A 15392-nucleotide genomic window follows, 5' to 3' on the forward strand; every position below is an offset into this window, starting at 1 on the left:
TCTGTTTGTATTTTGCAGTCTCACGTAGAGTTTTGGTAACGAATAAACTCTTCAGTACACCACCAAGACCCTTGGCTTACGTCATTTCTGCGAGTTACGTCCCCTTGATCAGGGCTGCGAAATTGCGATACAGTAACGCACGTCACCTACACCTGGTTCGTGTGTGTTTGCTGTTACAGTGAGACTCTCCGGTTTATGAAGAAAACCATCGAGGAGTTGCTGCTTGTGTGTAGGATACACAGTGCCCATGCTGTTATTTAAAACCAAGTCTGACTTGCTCATTAAATTAGAAAACATTGAAGGTGATATATTCAGTAACATATTCAATCATCAGCGTGATTATCATGATTAACCTGTATTAGTGTAATACGTACTATAGAATGCAGACATTCTCCGATTATATACAGGCTAATATTACTGCTGAGTGATTGTCACGGGAACTCTTAACAACTTCATTAATTTCAATACACCAATTTGAAGACAACTTATAATGAGCCATGCTTTAATCATCCATTTCAAGATACAAACATTTATATGTTGATGAAGTCCATTCTTGACTATTTCTTTGAGAAGTATTTTAAATTGCGATCTTGAACTTATGCGCTTTACATAGATGTTTATGACGTGTCATATGGATAGAACATTTGCATTGTGTTCCATGGGTGTTTGATACCTGAATTTGTACTTCTGTGTATGTGTCACACAGATTGGACGCTTTGCTGATCTGATAAAGAATTTATGCTGTTTCCAATCTGGAATATTCACTGTCTTAGTTTATCGAAGGATTTATCTGCAGGAAACAAAGTGAAAATTGGACGCTTTGCTGAATGTACATACACGTACATACCTATACTGTACTGTATTATATGAATGTATGCTGATCCAGCTTTCGAACATTTATGCTGTTGCATGTCTTTAAGGAGGAATGGAGACAATTGTGTAAACTTTATAATTGAAGAACTGATATACTTATATTGCATGTTTGAACTGTTTGGCTCCTATGCATGTGATACCTGCACATTTATTTTGGAAATTTCTATTTCATATGATTTATATTAGACTGAGATATTGTTTGATGAAGCATGAACACTGTCAAAGGTTGTATATTAGTTTGCCAGTAAGAAAATCTACCCAGGATCATTCAGGTAATTACACATGTAGTCACAGGGTAAACCAGTCATATGCATATAGTTCAGTTCATATTTGCGTTTGCTGTCAATCTGGATGCAGGTAAGTAAATGTATTCCTCATTTGCCTTAAGGGTGTATGCTGGACTTTGTGAAGTAAGGTACTGGTAAGTATTACCTCCCTTGCCTTTAAGGTGTATTAATGTATTTGTTGAATCAATTACTAGTATTAAGGATTATATACCTTATCTTAAGTGTGCGGATTTCATTTCATGTATTTTTTGTATTACCTCCCTTTATTAAGGATATATGCTGTATTTAGTGAAATTTCATAGTTGTAATGTAAGAAGTTGTTGCATATGTAGTTTATACAGCTTGTAAAATGTCTGATACTCAGGAGGAAAACTCAACTCTGAATAAGATGTCGCAGTCAAAGGATAACGAGAGTGATAACATAAACTTGCATGACAATTCAAGTGAATCTTTGCGCAGAAGCGAGCGTAATAGAAAACTGACAGAAAATGGTATGGAATGGAAGATTAATCGCCATTTAGCAAATTTCCGTAATGCTGTGTCCATGTGGCGTAAGTGCGCGAACAGGGTTCAAGTAGTTAGATCTGACTCGACAAGCCTGGATGAGATAAGAAAGGCGAGAGATAAACTTGATGGTAGCATTGGTGAGATTTCAGAAATCTATCAGGAGACTTTGCAGGTACTTGCTCAAGGTGTTGACAGAGGTGATTTGGACAATAATGAATCTCTAGAAAATGAATTGCTAAAAAAATACGAAAGTATCGAGTGTGAACATCAGCATATCATGAGAGATATTGCCAATCATATTCGTGAAATGGAGGCAGTCCGTTCTGAGACAAAGTCAACCCGGTCTCGTGGAAGCTTATCATCATCTCGGTCTACAAGCAGCAGTAATAAGTCTGCCGCAACGATTAAGGCTGCAGAGCTTAAGGCAAGACTCAAGTATATCGATATAGAGGCTCGTAGTAAGGTGGAACTAGAAAAAATACAAACAATGAAGGAGCTTGATGTGACTAGGGCAAAATTGGAAGTCATGGATACCTTTGATAACCTTGAGAATAGTTTTGCAGAACTTGATATAAAGCCATCAATCGAATCGCTACCAAGTTTTGGCGCTGGTGAGTATACTGAGAATTATGTGCGCACACAGGAAGCCCAGCCATCAAAGACTGATGAGAAACCCCAGCAGGAATGGTCAAATACTGAGAACTCAATTTATTTGAATGAACCACTCTCCAAACCATCAGAGAATTCAGGTAATATCACAGGACCCATATATTCTAGTATAACTTCTGATGTTGGTACATTGCAGTTAGGCACCTCTAGCTCAACAGTGCTAAATCCTCATTTGAAAGAATTTATACCACGGTGCTCTTCTTTGACTCAAGCTAGCAGCGTTCCCACTCACGGTATTTCAATGATGCAATCGGCACCTCGGGTTGTTAGTTCTACACAGAACCAGACTAGAAGTTCTACATTTCCCACTAATGTGAATTTTGAACCTGTTTCCCAACCTACTACATATACTCCAAACACAGGCAGTGAACACGGACTGTTGCAGCTTGCCAAAACCCTAGCTGAACAGGTTGGTCTGAGTCGTCTTCCACCCCCTGAACCAGGAGTTTTCCTTGGTGATCCGTTGAAGTATCCAGGATGGAAGGCTGCCTTCCAGACTCTTATTGAGCAGAGACAAATTCCCTCATCAGAACGGATACACTATCTAAAGAAGTACCTTGGAGGAGCGGTCAAGGAAGTGGTGGAAAATTATTTCCTACTGTCTACCGACGATGCGTATGATGATGCGAAGAAGCTGCTCGATGAACGATATGGCAATTCTTTTGTGGTTGCTAACGCCTTTCGTGATAAGCTGGATAAATGGCCCAAAATTTACTCTCGAGATGTCAACAGCTTACTGAAATATGCAGACTTTCTTAGGCAATGTTTAGCAGCTATGCAAAGCATTGGCAGTCTTGACATCCTCAATGACAATCGGGAGAACAGGAAGATGTTGGCCAAACTTCCTGACTGGATTGTGAACAGATGGTCGCGGATAGTGATTCAACGGAAGGAAGAAACTAAGGTATTTCCTCCATTCAAAGATTTTGTGGAATTTATAGGAAGGGAAGCGAAAATTGCATGTGATCCAGTCACTTCCATTCAATCGTTCAAGTCTGAAAATAGTCGTAGCGACGAAGAAAGGCCAAGCTCTACAAATAAGCAGTCTCGTCGTAATCATACAGGGCGGTCATTTGTGACCGAAGTAGATGTCAGTCCAGCCACAAGTGTGGAAAACGAGCCCAAGCAAAGGAAGGTAAAATGTGTCCTTTGCCAAAATGGACATGAGCTAGATGATTGCAGGCAGTTCCTTGCTAAACCTTTGGATAAGAGGAAGGTCTTTGCAAAGGAGAAAGGTCTCTGTTTTGGATGCCTTAGATTTGGACATATTTCGAAGAAGTGTAAGCAGAGGAAGCAGTGTAAAACGTGTTCGAAATCCCATCCTTCATCTTTACATGGTGATGTGCGGAAGCCAGCTGAATCTGCTGACAAGGAAAGGCAACCCCAGGATGATACTAATGGCTCCGAGTCTAAGAAGTCATCATTGCACTCCAGCTCTACCTTTATGAGTAGATCCGGTACATGCAGTAAAAGTTCAATGATAGTACCGGTGTACATCTCTCATCGTGACAATCCGGCAGAAGAGAAACTGGTGTATGCGTTACTTGACACACAGTCTGATACAACCTTCATTCTTGAGGATACGTATCGTTCACTTAAGCTGACAGGAACTGAAGTTAAGTTGCTACTTTCCACCATGTACGCGGAAAACCGCTTGATAGATAGCAATAAGGTGAAAGGCCTTATGGTTCGTGGCTTCAATAGCTCCGTAAAAATCTCCCTTCCGGATACCTTCACAAGAAATATAATGCCAGCAAATCGATCCCACATACCTACGCCGGAAATGGCTAGACAGTGGCCCCATTTGGAACCGATTGCAGAGGAACTTATGCCATTGCGTAATTGCGAAATTAGCCTTTTAATTGGCTATAATTGTTCTCGGGCTTTAGCTCCTCGCGATGTAATTGCGCCAGTCAACGATGGGCCGTATGCCCAGAGAACTGACCTCGGATGGGGCATCGTGGGAATAGTGGACAGAGATTGCGTGGAAGCCATCGAGGATGACTTGGTTGGTACAAGTCATTGCTGTGTTGCACGCAGGATACCGAAGGATTTGTCCAAATCAAGTGAGAGCACTTCAGAAAATGTTGTATTTTCATTAAGTAGCATCAAGGAAGTCATTAATCCTGTTGAACTTACCAGAATGATGGAACGTGATTTCATTGAGAACAACTCTGAAATTGTGTCCCATTCGCACGATGATCGTTGTTTTCTTGTGGCTATGGAAGAAGGCATTCATCACGAGAATGGACACTATGAGATGCCGTTACCATTTAGAGAGGCTATGCCTTATGTACCTAACAACAAGTCACAATCGCTCAACAGGCTTCATCACCTAAAGCGACGTTTGGAAGCAAATGCCCAGTACAAGGAGCATTATATTACCTTTATGGAAAGGTTGATTCAGAACAATTTCACAGAGAAAGTTCCTGATAAGGATCTTGAACTTGACGATGGTCATCAGTGGTATATTCCTCACCATGGTATATATCATCCTCAGAAGCCGAATAAAATTAGAGTCGTCTTCGACTGCAGTGCAAAACACAAGGGTGAATCGTTGAATGCGCATCTTCTACAAGGACCCGATTTCACTAATAAGCTTGTAGGGGTTCTCTGTCGGTTTCGGAAGGAACAAGTTGCCTTTATGTGCGACATCGAACAGATGTTTTTCCAGTTTAAGGTTAATCCCGAGCACCGCGATTATCTTCGTTTCCTGTGGTGGGAAAACGGCAATCTCAGTGAACAACCAGTTGACTTTCGGATGAGCGTACATTTGTTTGCAGCAGCATCATCCACTGGTTGTGCAAACTTCGGGTTGAAGAGGATCGCAGATGACCATGAAGCGGAGTTTGGTACAGATGTAGCTAACTTTGTGAGACGCGACTTCTACGTCGATGATGGGGTTAAATCTGTTCCGACAATTGAAGAAGATGTGCACATCATCGACAATACCAAGGAAATGTTAAGAAGAGGTGGTCTACGACTACACAAATTTCTCTCAAGCTCAAAGAATGTGCTGCAACACATTCCTCTAGCAGATAGGGCCCAAGGGCTGAAGGATATTGACGTTCTCCAGGACCAACTTCCGGTTGAGAGGGCTCTTGGAGTTCAGTGGTGCATCGAATCTGATACATTCCAGTTCCGCATCACCCTAAACGACCGTCCGTTAACCCGTCGAGGTGTACTTTCTACCCTGTGCTCGGTGTACGATCCTCTTGGCTTTATTGCACCATTCATCTTAGTTGGGAAGCAAATTTTGCAGCAAATGTGCAAGGATAAGACAGACTGGGACAGTCCGCTTTCCGATGATCTGAGTGCGAGATGGTTGCGATGGAGACTTGATCTCAACAATTTGAAGGATCTAAAGGTGAACAGATGTCTGAAGCCATCGGACTTTGGTGAAACGGTGTCTGTCGAACTTCATCATTTCTCTGATGCGAGTACTCAAGGATATGGTCAGTGTTCGTACGTTCGGCTGGTCAATACAGACGGTAGAGTTCATTGCGCATTAGTTATGGGCAAGGCAAGGGTAGTCCCATTAAAGCCGATTACTATTCCACGGTCAGAGCTTGTGGCTGCTCTTGTATCAGTGCGAATGAGTTCGATGTTGATTAGAGAACTTGACTACAGTAACGTCACTGAATGGTTCTGGACGGACAGCAGTGTTGTTCTAGGATACATTGCGAACGACTCTCGTAGATTCCACGTCTTTGTAGCGAATCGAGTACAGCAAATCCGCGATCACACGGAGCCATCTCAATGGAAATACGTAACATCAGAGAACAACCCAGCGGACATTGCGTCACGTGGTGCTACAGCTGATGATTTGATAAACCATTCTATCTGGTTCAGTGGACCGCGCTTCTTATGGGAAACTGACCCTCTGGCCAGTTGTGATACTCAGTCAGTACCTTCCTTGTCATTCAAAGATCCAGAAGTAAAGAAGGCACAAGTGTTTGAAACTGCGACAACACCCGTTGAGGAGAAACCTCTTATAGACAGACTGGATGCGTTCTCAGATTGGCAAAGAGCCAAGAAGGCAGTTGCTCTTTGCTTGATATTTAAGCGACGTCTAAGGACGAAGTCTGTGCGATTTTCGGAGTTGAAATCCTCGCTGGAGAAGACAATCGCTACCTCTAAACGCATGACTACAGTAGAGGAGTTGCAAGAGGCTGAGACAGCTATCATAAGTCTGGTTCAAAGGACTTCCTTTCAGAAGGAAATCGAGTATCTACATACTGCAGAAGCAAGTCATAGTTGTGACTCGAAACAGAAGGTATGTCTTAAGAGCTCGTCCTCATTGTGTGGTTTAGATCCCTTCCTGGATGACAATGGCATTCTACGAGTCGGTGGGCGCATTAAACACGGTGATTTCGATGCGAGCGTTAAACATCCTATCATACTTCCAAGGAAATCCCATGTCACCGAGCTTGTGATCCGTCATTACCATGAGCGTGTGGAGCATCAAGGTCGAGGCATAACAACTGGTGAAATTCGAGCGAACGGATTTTGGATAGTCGGCTGTAGTTCCGCCGTGTCTAGTTACATATCGAAATGCGTGACCTGCCGAAAGTTACGTGGAATCACTCAAGGACAAAGGATGGCTGACCTGCCTGCGGATAGATTGTCGCCCGAACCACCATTTACATACAGCGGAGTTGACTTCTTCGGGCCGTTTTATATCAAGGAAGGTCGCAAGGAATTGAAACGCTATGGTGTCATTTTCACATGCATGTCTAGTCGTGCTATCCATGTAGAAACGGCAAACTCGCTTGACACCAGCTCATTCATCAATGCGTTGCGTAGGTTTCTGGCGATACGAGGTCCTGTAAGACAACTGAGATCAGACAGAGGTACAAACTTTGTCGGCGCTGAGCGTGAGCTCAGGGAAGAACTTGAAGGGTTAGACGATTGTCAGTTACAGCAGTTTCTTTCGAGAGAAGGATGTGACTTTATCAGCTTCAAAATGAACGTTCCTTCGGCGAGCCATATGGGCGGAGTCTGGGAGCGACAGATACGCTCGGTTAGAAATGTGCTTGCTTCATTAATGCTCCAATCTGGATCTCAGTTGGATGATGAAACTCTTCGAACATTCATGTGCGAGGCTGCGGCCATCGTGAACAGTCGACCTCTATCAGCGACGAACTTGAATGACCCACATTCAGCGGAACCTCTGACTCCAAACCATCTTCTGACGATGAAATCGAAGGTTATTTTACCGCCACCAGGACAGTTTCAAAAGACTGATCTATATTCCCGCAGAAGATGGCGCCGTGTTCAGTACTTAGCCAATGAGTTCTGGAATCGTTGGAGGAAGGAGTTCTTGCAAAACCTGCAAGTTCGGAACAAATGGATTTCGCCAAAGCGGAATATGCGCATTGGAGATGTCGTTCTAATCATGGACGACAACCAAGCAAGAAACCACTGGCGTATGGGCCGGGTAGAAGAAACATTTTGTGGAGAGGACGGATTCGTGCGGAAAGTTAAGGTTGCGGTTGGGGATCCAACGTTGGACAACCAAGGCCGAAGGGCCGACCGAATGAACTTTCTAGAACGCCCTATACACAAACTAGTGTTCCTACATGAAACCGGGGAATTCCACACCGAGGAGCCATGAATTTAAAATACATGATCATGTGCCTGTATATGTATATACTTATTAGATAGTATAGTTTTATTAACATTTAAATGTTGATTATTTCTGACATTAAGATTAAAAAATTATTTCTCATAATTTTGGGGAGCCATGTAACTGTAGTCGGACAGGAGTTATCTCCCTTGTCAGAGCTCGTTGCGGAAAAAGGTAAGAAAGCTCCGAACAGAGGGAAGAAGAAGCCATGTGCTCGGCTGTTAGAATTTATCTTCCACGTGCGTTAACCTGCGAATGCCTGTTTGGTTACGAGGCATAAATCTACTTACGGAACATTGCGAATTGCGCGTATGTAAGCCCAAAGAGGTATGTATAATGGAACATATAGGTTTTCGGTAATTTCTAGCATTTCTAATTATTTGCAATTTGCGGTCGGTTTACTGGCGAGTTATTACAATGTTTGACAATGCGTTCATTGTTTTATCATGATAGCTAAGACTGTCTGTTTGTATTTTGCAGTCTCACGTAGAGTTTTGGTAACGAATAAACTCTTCAGTACACCACCAAGACCCTTGGCTTACGTCATTTCTGCGAGTTACGTCCCCTTGATCAGGGCTGCGAAATTGCGATACAGTAACGCACGTCACCTACACCTGGTTCGTGTGTGTTTGCTGTTACAAACGCACTCGTAGTTCTTAAAATATATGCTCTCCAATACAAGGGATATAAGTCAGAAAGCCATACCTGTCATATCAAAAACGTTAAGTCAACTTGGTGTTGTCACCAGGTCTGATCAATCCCTGTTACCTTGATCACCTCGCGGAGATTCTACTAGCTGACGATACTCAATGACCACCCAGTCCATATTATCATTTATGATCTTAAGTATATATTTATGTTCGTTCATGTGATGTACATCGTGATTTAGGTTTAATGAGTTTCTTCGTCATGTAACGTAGACTCTGACATAAATTCATTGTTTTGTTTACATATTAACTCGATTGACGTAAAGCTTGAGTTAGGTTTAGTGTATTGTTTACATATTAACTCGATTGACGTAAAGCTTGAGTTAGGTTTAGTTTATTGTTTACATATTAACTCGATTGACGTAAAACTTGAGTTAGGTTTAGTGTATTGTTTACATATTAACTCGATTGACGTAAAGCTTGAGTTAGGTTTAGTGTATTGTTTACATATTAACTCGATTGACGTAAAGCTTGAGTTAGGTTTAGTTTATTGTTTACATATTAACTCAACGGATGTAAAGCTTGAGTTAGGTTTAGTGTATTGTTTACATATTACCTTGATTGACGTAAAGCTTGAGTTAGGTTTAGTTTATTGTTTACATATTAACTCGATTGACGTAAAGCTTGAGTTAGGTTTAGTGTATTGTTTACATATTAACTCGATTGACGTAAAGCTTGAGTTAGGTTTAGTGTATTGTTTACATATTAACTCGATTGACGTAAAGCTTGAGTTAGGTTTAGTGTATTGTTTACATATTAACTCGATTGACGTAAAGCTTGAGTTAGGTTTAGTGTATTGTTTACATATTACCTCAACGGATGTAAAGCTTGAGTTAGGTTTAGTGTATTGTTTACATATTAACTCGATTGACGTAAAGCTTGAGTTAGGTTTAGTGTATTGTTTACATATTAACTCGATTGACGTAAAGCTTGAGTTAGATTTAGTGTATTGTTTACATATTACCTCAACGGATGTAAAGCTTGAGTTAGGTTTAGTGTATTGTTTACATATTACCTTGATTGACGTAAAGCTTGAGTTAGGTTTAGTGTATTGTTTACATATTAACTCGATTGACGTAAAGCTTGAGTTAGGTTTAGTTTATTGTTTACATATTAACTCGATTGACGTAAAGCTTGAGTTAGGTTTAGTTTATTGTTTACATATTAACTCAATTAACGTAAAGCTTGAGTTAGGTTTAGTGTATTGTTTACATATTAACTCGATTGACGTAAAGCTTGAGTTAGGTTTAGTTTATTGTTTACATATTAACTCGATTGACGTAAAGCTTGAGTTAGGTTTAGTGTATTGTTTACATATTAACTCGATTGACGTAAAGCTTGAGTTAGGTTTAGTGTATTGTTTACATATTACCTTGATTGACGTAAAGCTTGAGTTAGGTTTAGTTTATTGTTTACATATTAACTTGATTGACGTAAAGCTTGAGTTAGGTTTAGTTTATTGTTTTCATGTAACTCCAATGATGTAAAGTTTGAGTTAGGTTTAGTGAATTGTTTTCATAGTGTTTTGTCTCCATCATGCGCGGTCCCTATTCAATGTGGTTTCTCTAACTCTGTGTGAGATAGACAAAGGATTTGTATCCATCATGTGCGGTCCCATCCTCGATACTCCAGGGATTCCGATCACTTACGATCTCTACACCCCTGGACTATCTCATAGTGAAATTGAAGGCAGCTCAGCTGAAAATATTTGACCAATCACAGGCTAGCAAAAATTTCCTTTGAAGACTACAGAGAGAGCGACGCCTAACATCAAAGCGACACAGTCAACCACAGTGTACCGTTATACGGCTCTTTTGATGTACATCAAATGACTTAATTACCTGTTCTATTCTGTTGCCTCCAGTTTTACTATGAGATAGTCCAGGGGTGTAGAGATCGTAAGTGATCGGAGCCCCTGGAATATCGAGGATGGTGCGGTCCCTATTCAATTTTGTTTCTCTAACTCTGTGTGAGATAGACAAAGGGTTTGTGTCCGTCATGTGCGGTCCCTATTGAATTTTGTTTCTCTAACTCTGTGTGATATAGACAAAGGGTTTATATCCATCATGTGCGGTCCCTATTCAATTTTGTTTCTCTAACTCTGTGTGAGATAGACAAAGGGTTTGTATCCATCATGTGCGGTCCCTGTAACATACTACACGTGTACATATTATCGACTAGTTCAGCCTGCTCAACTACATGTACAAAAAGCGTGAAATACATGTGTGTACCAGAGCCTTGCTCTGAGTTAGTGTAGAGCACATGGCGAATAAAGGATGCCGCTCACAGACAGCTCTTCAGTTGTTTCTTTAAAAACACGACATGGTGTCAGAAGTAGACGTCTTCTGTGAAGAAAACCTGTAAAGAAATATGGAGCAACACATTCGCCCTCCCCCGGAGTTGACATTTTCCACGACAGATGGGAATTTACCGGAAAAATGGAGGAGATTGGAACAAACCATGAGGTTATATATCTCAATATAGCGATGAATGAAAGAGAGGAAAAGGACCAGTGTTCAGCGTTTCTCTACATAATAGGCCAAGAAGGTAGGGAAATTTTCAACACATTGACTTTCACGGAAGATGAAAATAACAAAATCGAACCATTGTTTGAAAAGTTCAAATTGTACTGTGCACCGCGGGAAAACATAACTGTTTGGAGACATAGGTTTTATACCAGAGCACAGAAAAAATCAGAAACAATAGATATGTACCTAACAGAGCTAAGGGTAATAGCGAAGAACTGTAAATTTGGCGCATTAGAGGAGGAAATGTTGCGAGACAGAATAGTTTGTGGTGTCGCCTCGGACAAAGTAAAAGAACGTTTGTTACGTGACAATGATCTCACGTTAGCCAAAACACTTACAATATGCAGAGCAAACGAAGAATCTTTAATTAGAATGAAAAACATTCAAGATTCGGGTGAGGAAGTGTGCGCGATATCAAAGGAATCACCAGACCGTGGCAGACCAGCGGCGCGCGGGAAAGTCGGCACGAGCAGTCAGAAGTCGGTCAGGAAAGGTCAAGGTCAGGCAGCACATAATCGTAAACAATCAACAGTACAGTACACATGTGGCAAGTGTGGTACTAAACACCAACGGGGACAGTGTCCAGCTTACGGGAAAAAGTGTTTAAAGTGTCACAAACTTAATCCTACCAGAAAATGTGTCGGTCTAAGGAAATCACACAAGTTCATACAGTAACTGATAATTTACCCATGGAAGATTTATTTATTGGTGCTGTACACGTGGAGTCTTCAGAAGTAAAACCCGATGAACTTTTGGTTAGTCTAAAACTTATCGATACCCCGGTAAAGTTCAAAGTGGATACTGGATCTCAAGCCAACGTCATTCCTCCCGAAACTGTAAAAAGGGTTAAACCAGATATCAAAATATCGAAGGTAAACACTGCACTGACAAGCTACACAGGGGAAAGGCTACCTGTCATTGGAAAATGTATCATTCCTCATCAGGGACAGCAGTTGGAGTTTTATGTGACTAAATCTACACAAATACCCCTACTTGGATTTAAATCATCAAAGGATTTGGGTGTTATTAAAGTTGTCCTTAGCACTAATTTAGAGTCGCTGGAAGGAAAAGATTTAAAGGCATGCTACCCTGAAGTATTCAAAGGACTTGGTTGCCTGCAAAAACCCTACAAAATACAACTGGACGACACGACACCAGTCGTCAATCCTCCTAGAAATGTACCAGCAGCCCTACGGGAACGCCTTAAGGACGCACTTAGTGACATGGAGCGGACAGGAGTCATTAGGAAAGTCGACCACCCTACAGACTGGGTCAGCTCACTCGTCATAGTTGAGAAACCCTCAGGAAAACTTCGAGTCTGTTTGGATCCGCGCAACCTCAATGAAGCTATAAAAAGGGAACACTATCAGTTACCTACTATTGAGGATATAGTGTCGCGCATGTCAAATGCTAAGGTATTCTCCAAGCTAGATGCTAATCACGGATATTGGCAAGTTGCGTTGGATGAGGAAAGTCAAGAACTCACCACGTTTAACACACCTTTTGGGAGATATTGTTACACCAGAATGCCATTCGGTATAAAATCGGCACAGGAAGTATTTCAAAAGAGGATCAGTCAACATTTCGATGACTTACAAGGAGTTGAAACAGACATAGATGACATACTGGTATGGGGGCGTAATATGGAGGAACATGACAGGAACCTCAAGAACACACTAGATAGATGTCAGGAGATAGGCTTGACGCTTAACGCAGATAAATGTCGGTTTAGAGAGACACAGGTCAATTATATTGGACATCAGCTGACAGCGGAGGGAATCAAACCCGATCCAGAGAAAATAGCAGCAATCAAGGACATGCCGAGCCCTGTAGACAAAAAAGGGATAGAGAGACTTCTGGGAACAGTAAATTACCTGGCAAAATTCATCCCAAAGATGTCTGAAATTACTGACCCTATCAGACAAGTATTGAAGGGCGACATGCTTTTTGAGTGGAGTAGACCACAGGAGAGAGCGTTTCAACAGATCAAGGACATTTTGACGAAAGCTCCAGTACTGCAATATTTTGATGTAGCTAGTCCAGTAACCATTAGCTGCGATGCTTCAAAGTCTGGTTTAGGAGCAGTGATATCACAAGGAGACAAACCAGTAGCCTATGCGTCTCGTGCACTCACAGAAACGGAAAAAAGGTATGCACAAATTGAGAAGGAGCTACTTGCTGTGGTATTTGCCTTAGAACGGTTCAATCAGTACACATATGGACAGACGGTTACAGTGGAATCGGACCACAAACCCTTAGAAGCCATTATCTTGAAGCCATTGGACCAAACACCTCCAAGATTACAGAGAATGTTACTGCGCATTCAGAAGTATGACATAAAGATAAGATACAAGCCTGGAAAAGAACTTGTCGTAGCGGACACACTATCTCGTGCATATCTACAAGGCTGTGGTAATGATCATTTTGATGAAGAAGTATCTCTGCATGTGAACTCAATTGTGGAGACGTTACCTGTCACCAAAGACAAATTAGAGACAATATAAAGTCACACAGCAAATGATCCAGTACTTCAAGAGTTAGTCACTATGATCAACACAGGATGGCCAGAGCATAGAGCCAATACCCCAACAGAGATTCATGATTATTGGCCTCATAAGGAGGATTTGACCATCATAAATGGCATAATATTCAAAGGAACGATGATCGTAATACCCAAGTCGCTGCAAGCGGAAATGTTACAGAAAATACACACAGGCCATATGGGGATGGAAAAGAGTAAAAAACGTGCCCGAGAATTGTTATTTTGGCCAGGAATGTCCAAACAAATAGAGGACATGGTGTCATCATGTAGCACATGTCTTGATTATCAAAACGCCAATAGGAGAGAACCACTCATACCTACAGCCATACCAAACAGACTCTGGGAAGTTGTAGCTACAGATCTATTCACGTGGAACCACAATCACTATGTGGTAGTTACAGATTACTATTCGAGATTCTTTGAAGTTGGGAAACTCGACAACACGCGAAGTATCACAGTGATAAATCAGCTAAAATCCTTCTTTGCAAGACATGGGATTCCCACAGAGGTCAGGAGTGATAATGGACAACAATACTCATCTACAGACTTTAAAAACTTTGCTAGATAATGGGGTTTTGAACACAAGACCTCTAGTCCACATTTCCCTCAAGGGAATGGTCTCGCCGAGAGTACAGTTCAAACTGTAAAACGTATCCTTGAGAAGTCACAACAAGATGGTAAGGATCCATATCTGAGCTTATTAGAGTACAGAAATACTCCTACAGACACCGAGTCACCAGCTAAATTACTCATGAGTAGAGAACTCCGATCAATACTTCCGGTCACCAAGGAGAAATTGGAACCACAAGTGGTGGACTCAAGAAAAACCAGAGAGAAAAGGGAGACAACTCAGGAAAGACAGAAGTATTTCCACGACAGAATGTGTAAATCACTACCCAAACTATCTCCAGGAGAACAAGTTAGATTCAGACATCGTGGTCAATGGAAACCTGGAAATATAGCGAACTATCATTCTACCAGATCTTACAATGTCAGAGGTTTAGATGGTTCCCAGTACAGGAGAAACCGAAAACACATCATTAAAGCCAAGGATGAGAAACAAGTCCACACCGATATGAACATGGATGACGTCATGGATGAGATATTGGACAATGTCGCGAGTGATGAAAATTCCAAAGTTATCCGTCCACTGTTGCCAGAAAGTACATGTACAGTCAAAGATAACAGTCCAGTTCTACCAACCACAACGAGAAGAGGTAGAGTTATCCAAAAACCTGCAAAATATCGCGATTACGTGTGAAGGGGCAGAATAATCCCCTATATATTTGTGTGTTATAGGTGGGGCAGTCTACCCTTTCCTAGTCATTATTTTTGGTTTGATTCACAATGTAAATTATGTTTGGCATTAAATGGGAAATATTTTCCAATTTCAAAATCTAATAGTGTGAATGCAGTCAATATAATGATAGAAAGAAGAAGAAAAAAGTGGAAATTCGAGGATGAAGATTTTGAACTTTATTAATAGTTTTGTTTATGAACAGTTAAAGTAAAAGTCAAATAGACTGTGAATTTATACAATCATCTTTTTAATTCTGAAGTTAAAAGTGAGTTGAGCAGATCAGATATTTTCTCTTATTACAACAGTGAGAATATACATTTCTTTAAGTATATAAAGTAATTATATGATAT

At 41.1% G+C, this 15392-nt stretch overlaps 2 protein-coding genes across 2 annotated transcripts; both read left to right on the plus strand.

The window, feature by feature from the left end:
• Nucleotides 1-4449: 4449 nt before the first annotated feature.
• On the plus strand, nucleotides 4450-8576 carry LOC138319452 (uncharacterized). The gene is made up of 2 exons (XM_069262608.1): nucleotides 4450-8292; nucleotides 8446-8576. The coding sequence occupies exon 1, from the start codon at nucleotides 4480-4482 to the stop codon at nucleotides 7951-7953; it is 3474 nt and encodes a 1157-aa protein (XP_069118709.1). The 5' UTR covers nucleotides 4450-4479; the 3' UTR covers nucleotides 7954-8292; nucleotides 8446-8576.
• Nucleotides 8577-11110: 2534 nt separating this feature from the next.
• On the plus strand, nucleotides 11111-11875 carry LOC138319855 (uncharacterized). The gene has a single exon (XM_069262986.1). The coding sequence runs from the start codon at nucleotides 11111-11113 to the stop codon at nucleotides 11873-11875; it is 765 nt and encodes a 254-aa protein (XP_069119087.1).
• Nucleotides 11876-15392: the final 3517 nt, after the last annotated feature.

The sequence above is a fragment of the Argopecten irradians genome, chromosome 3, assembly GCF_041381155.1.
Source record: "Argopecten irradians isolate NY chromosome 3, Ai_NY, whole genome shotgun sequence".
Classification (NCBI taxonomy): domain Eukaryota; kingdom Metazoa; phylum Mollusca; class Bivalvia; order Pectinida; family Pectinidae; genus Argopecten; species Argopecten irradians.

Excerpts from the sequence above, each read along its gene's own strand:
- LOC138319452 (XM_069262608.1), top strand. The coding sequence starts at position 4,480 with ATGATGGAACGTGATTTCATTGAGAACAACTCTGAAATTGTGTCCCAT.
- LOC138319855 (XM_069262986.1), top strand. The coding sequence starts at position 11,111 with ATGGAGGAGATTGGAACAAACCATGAGGTTATATATCTCAATATAGCG.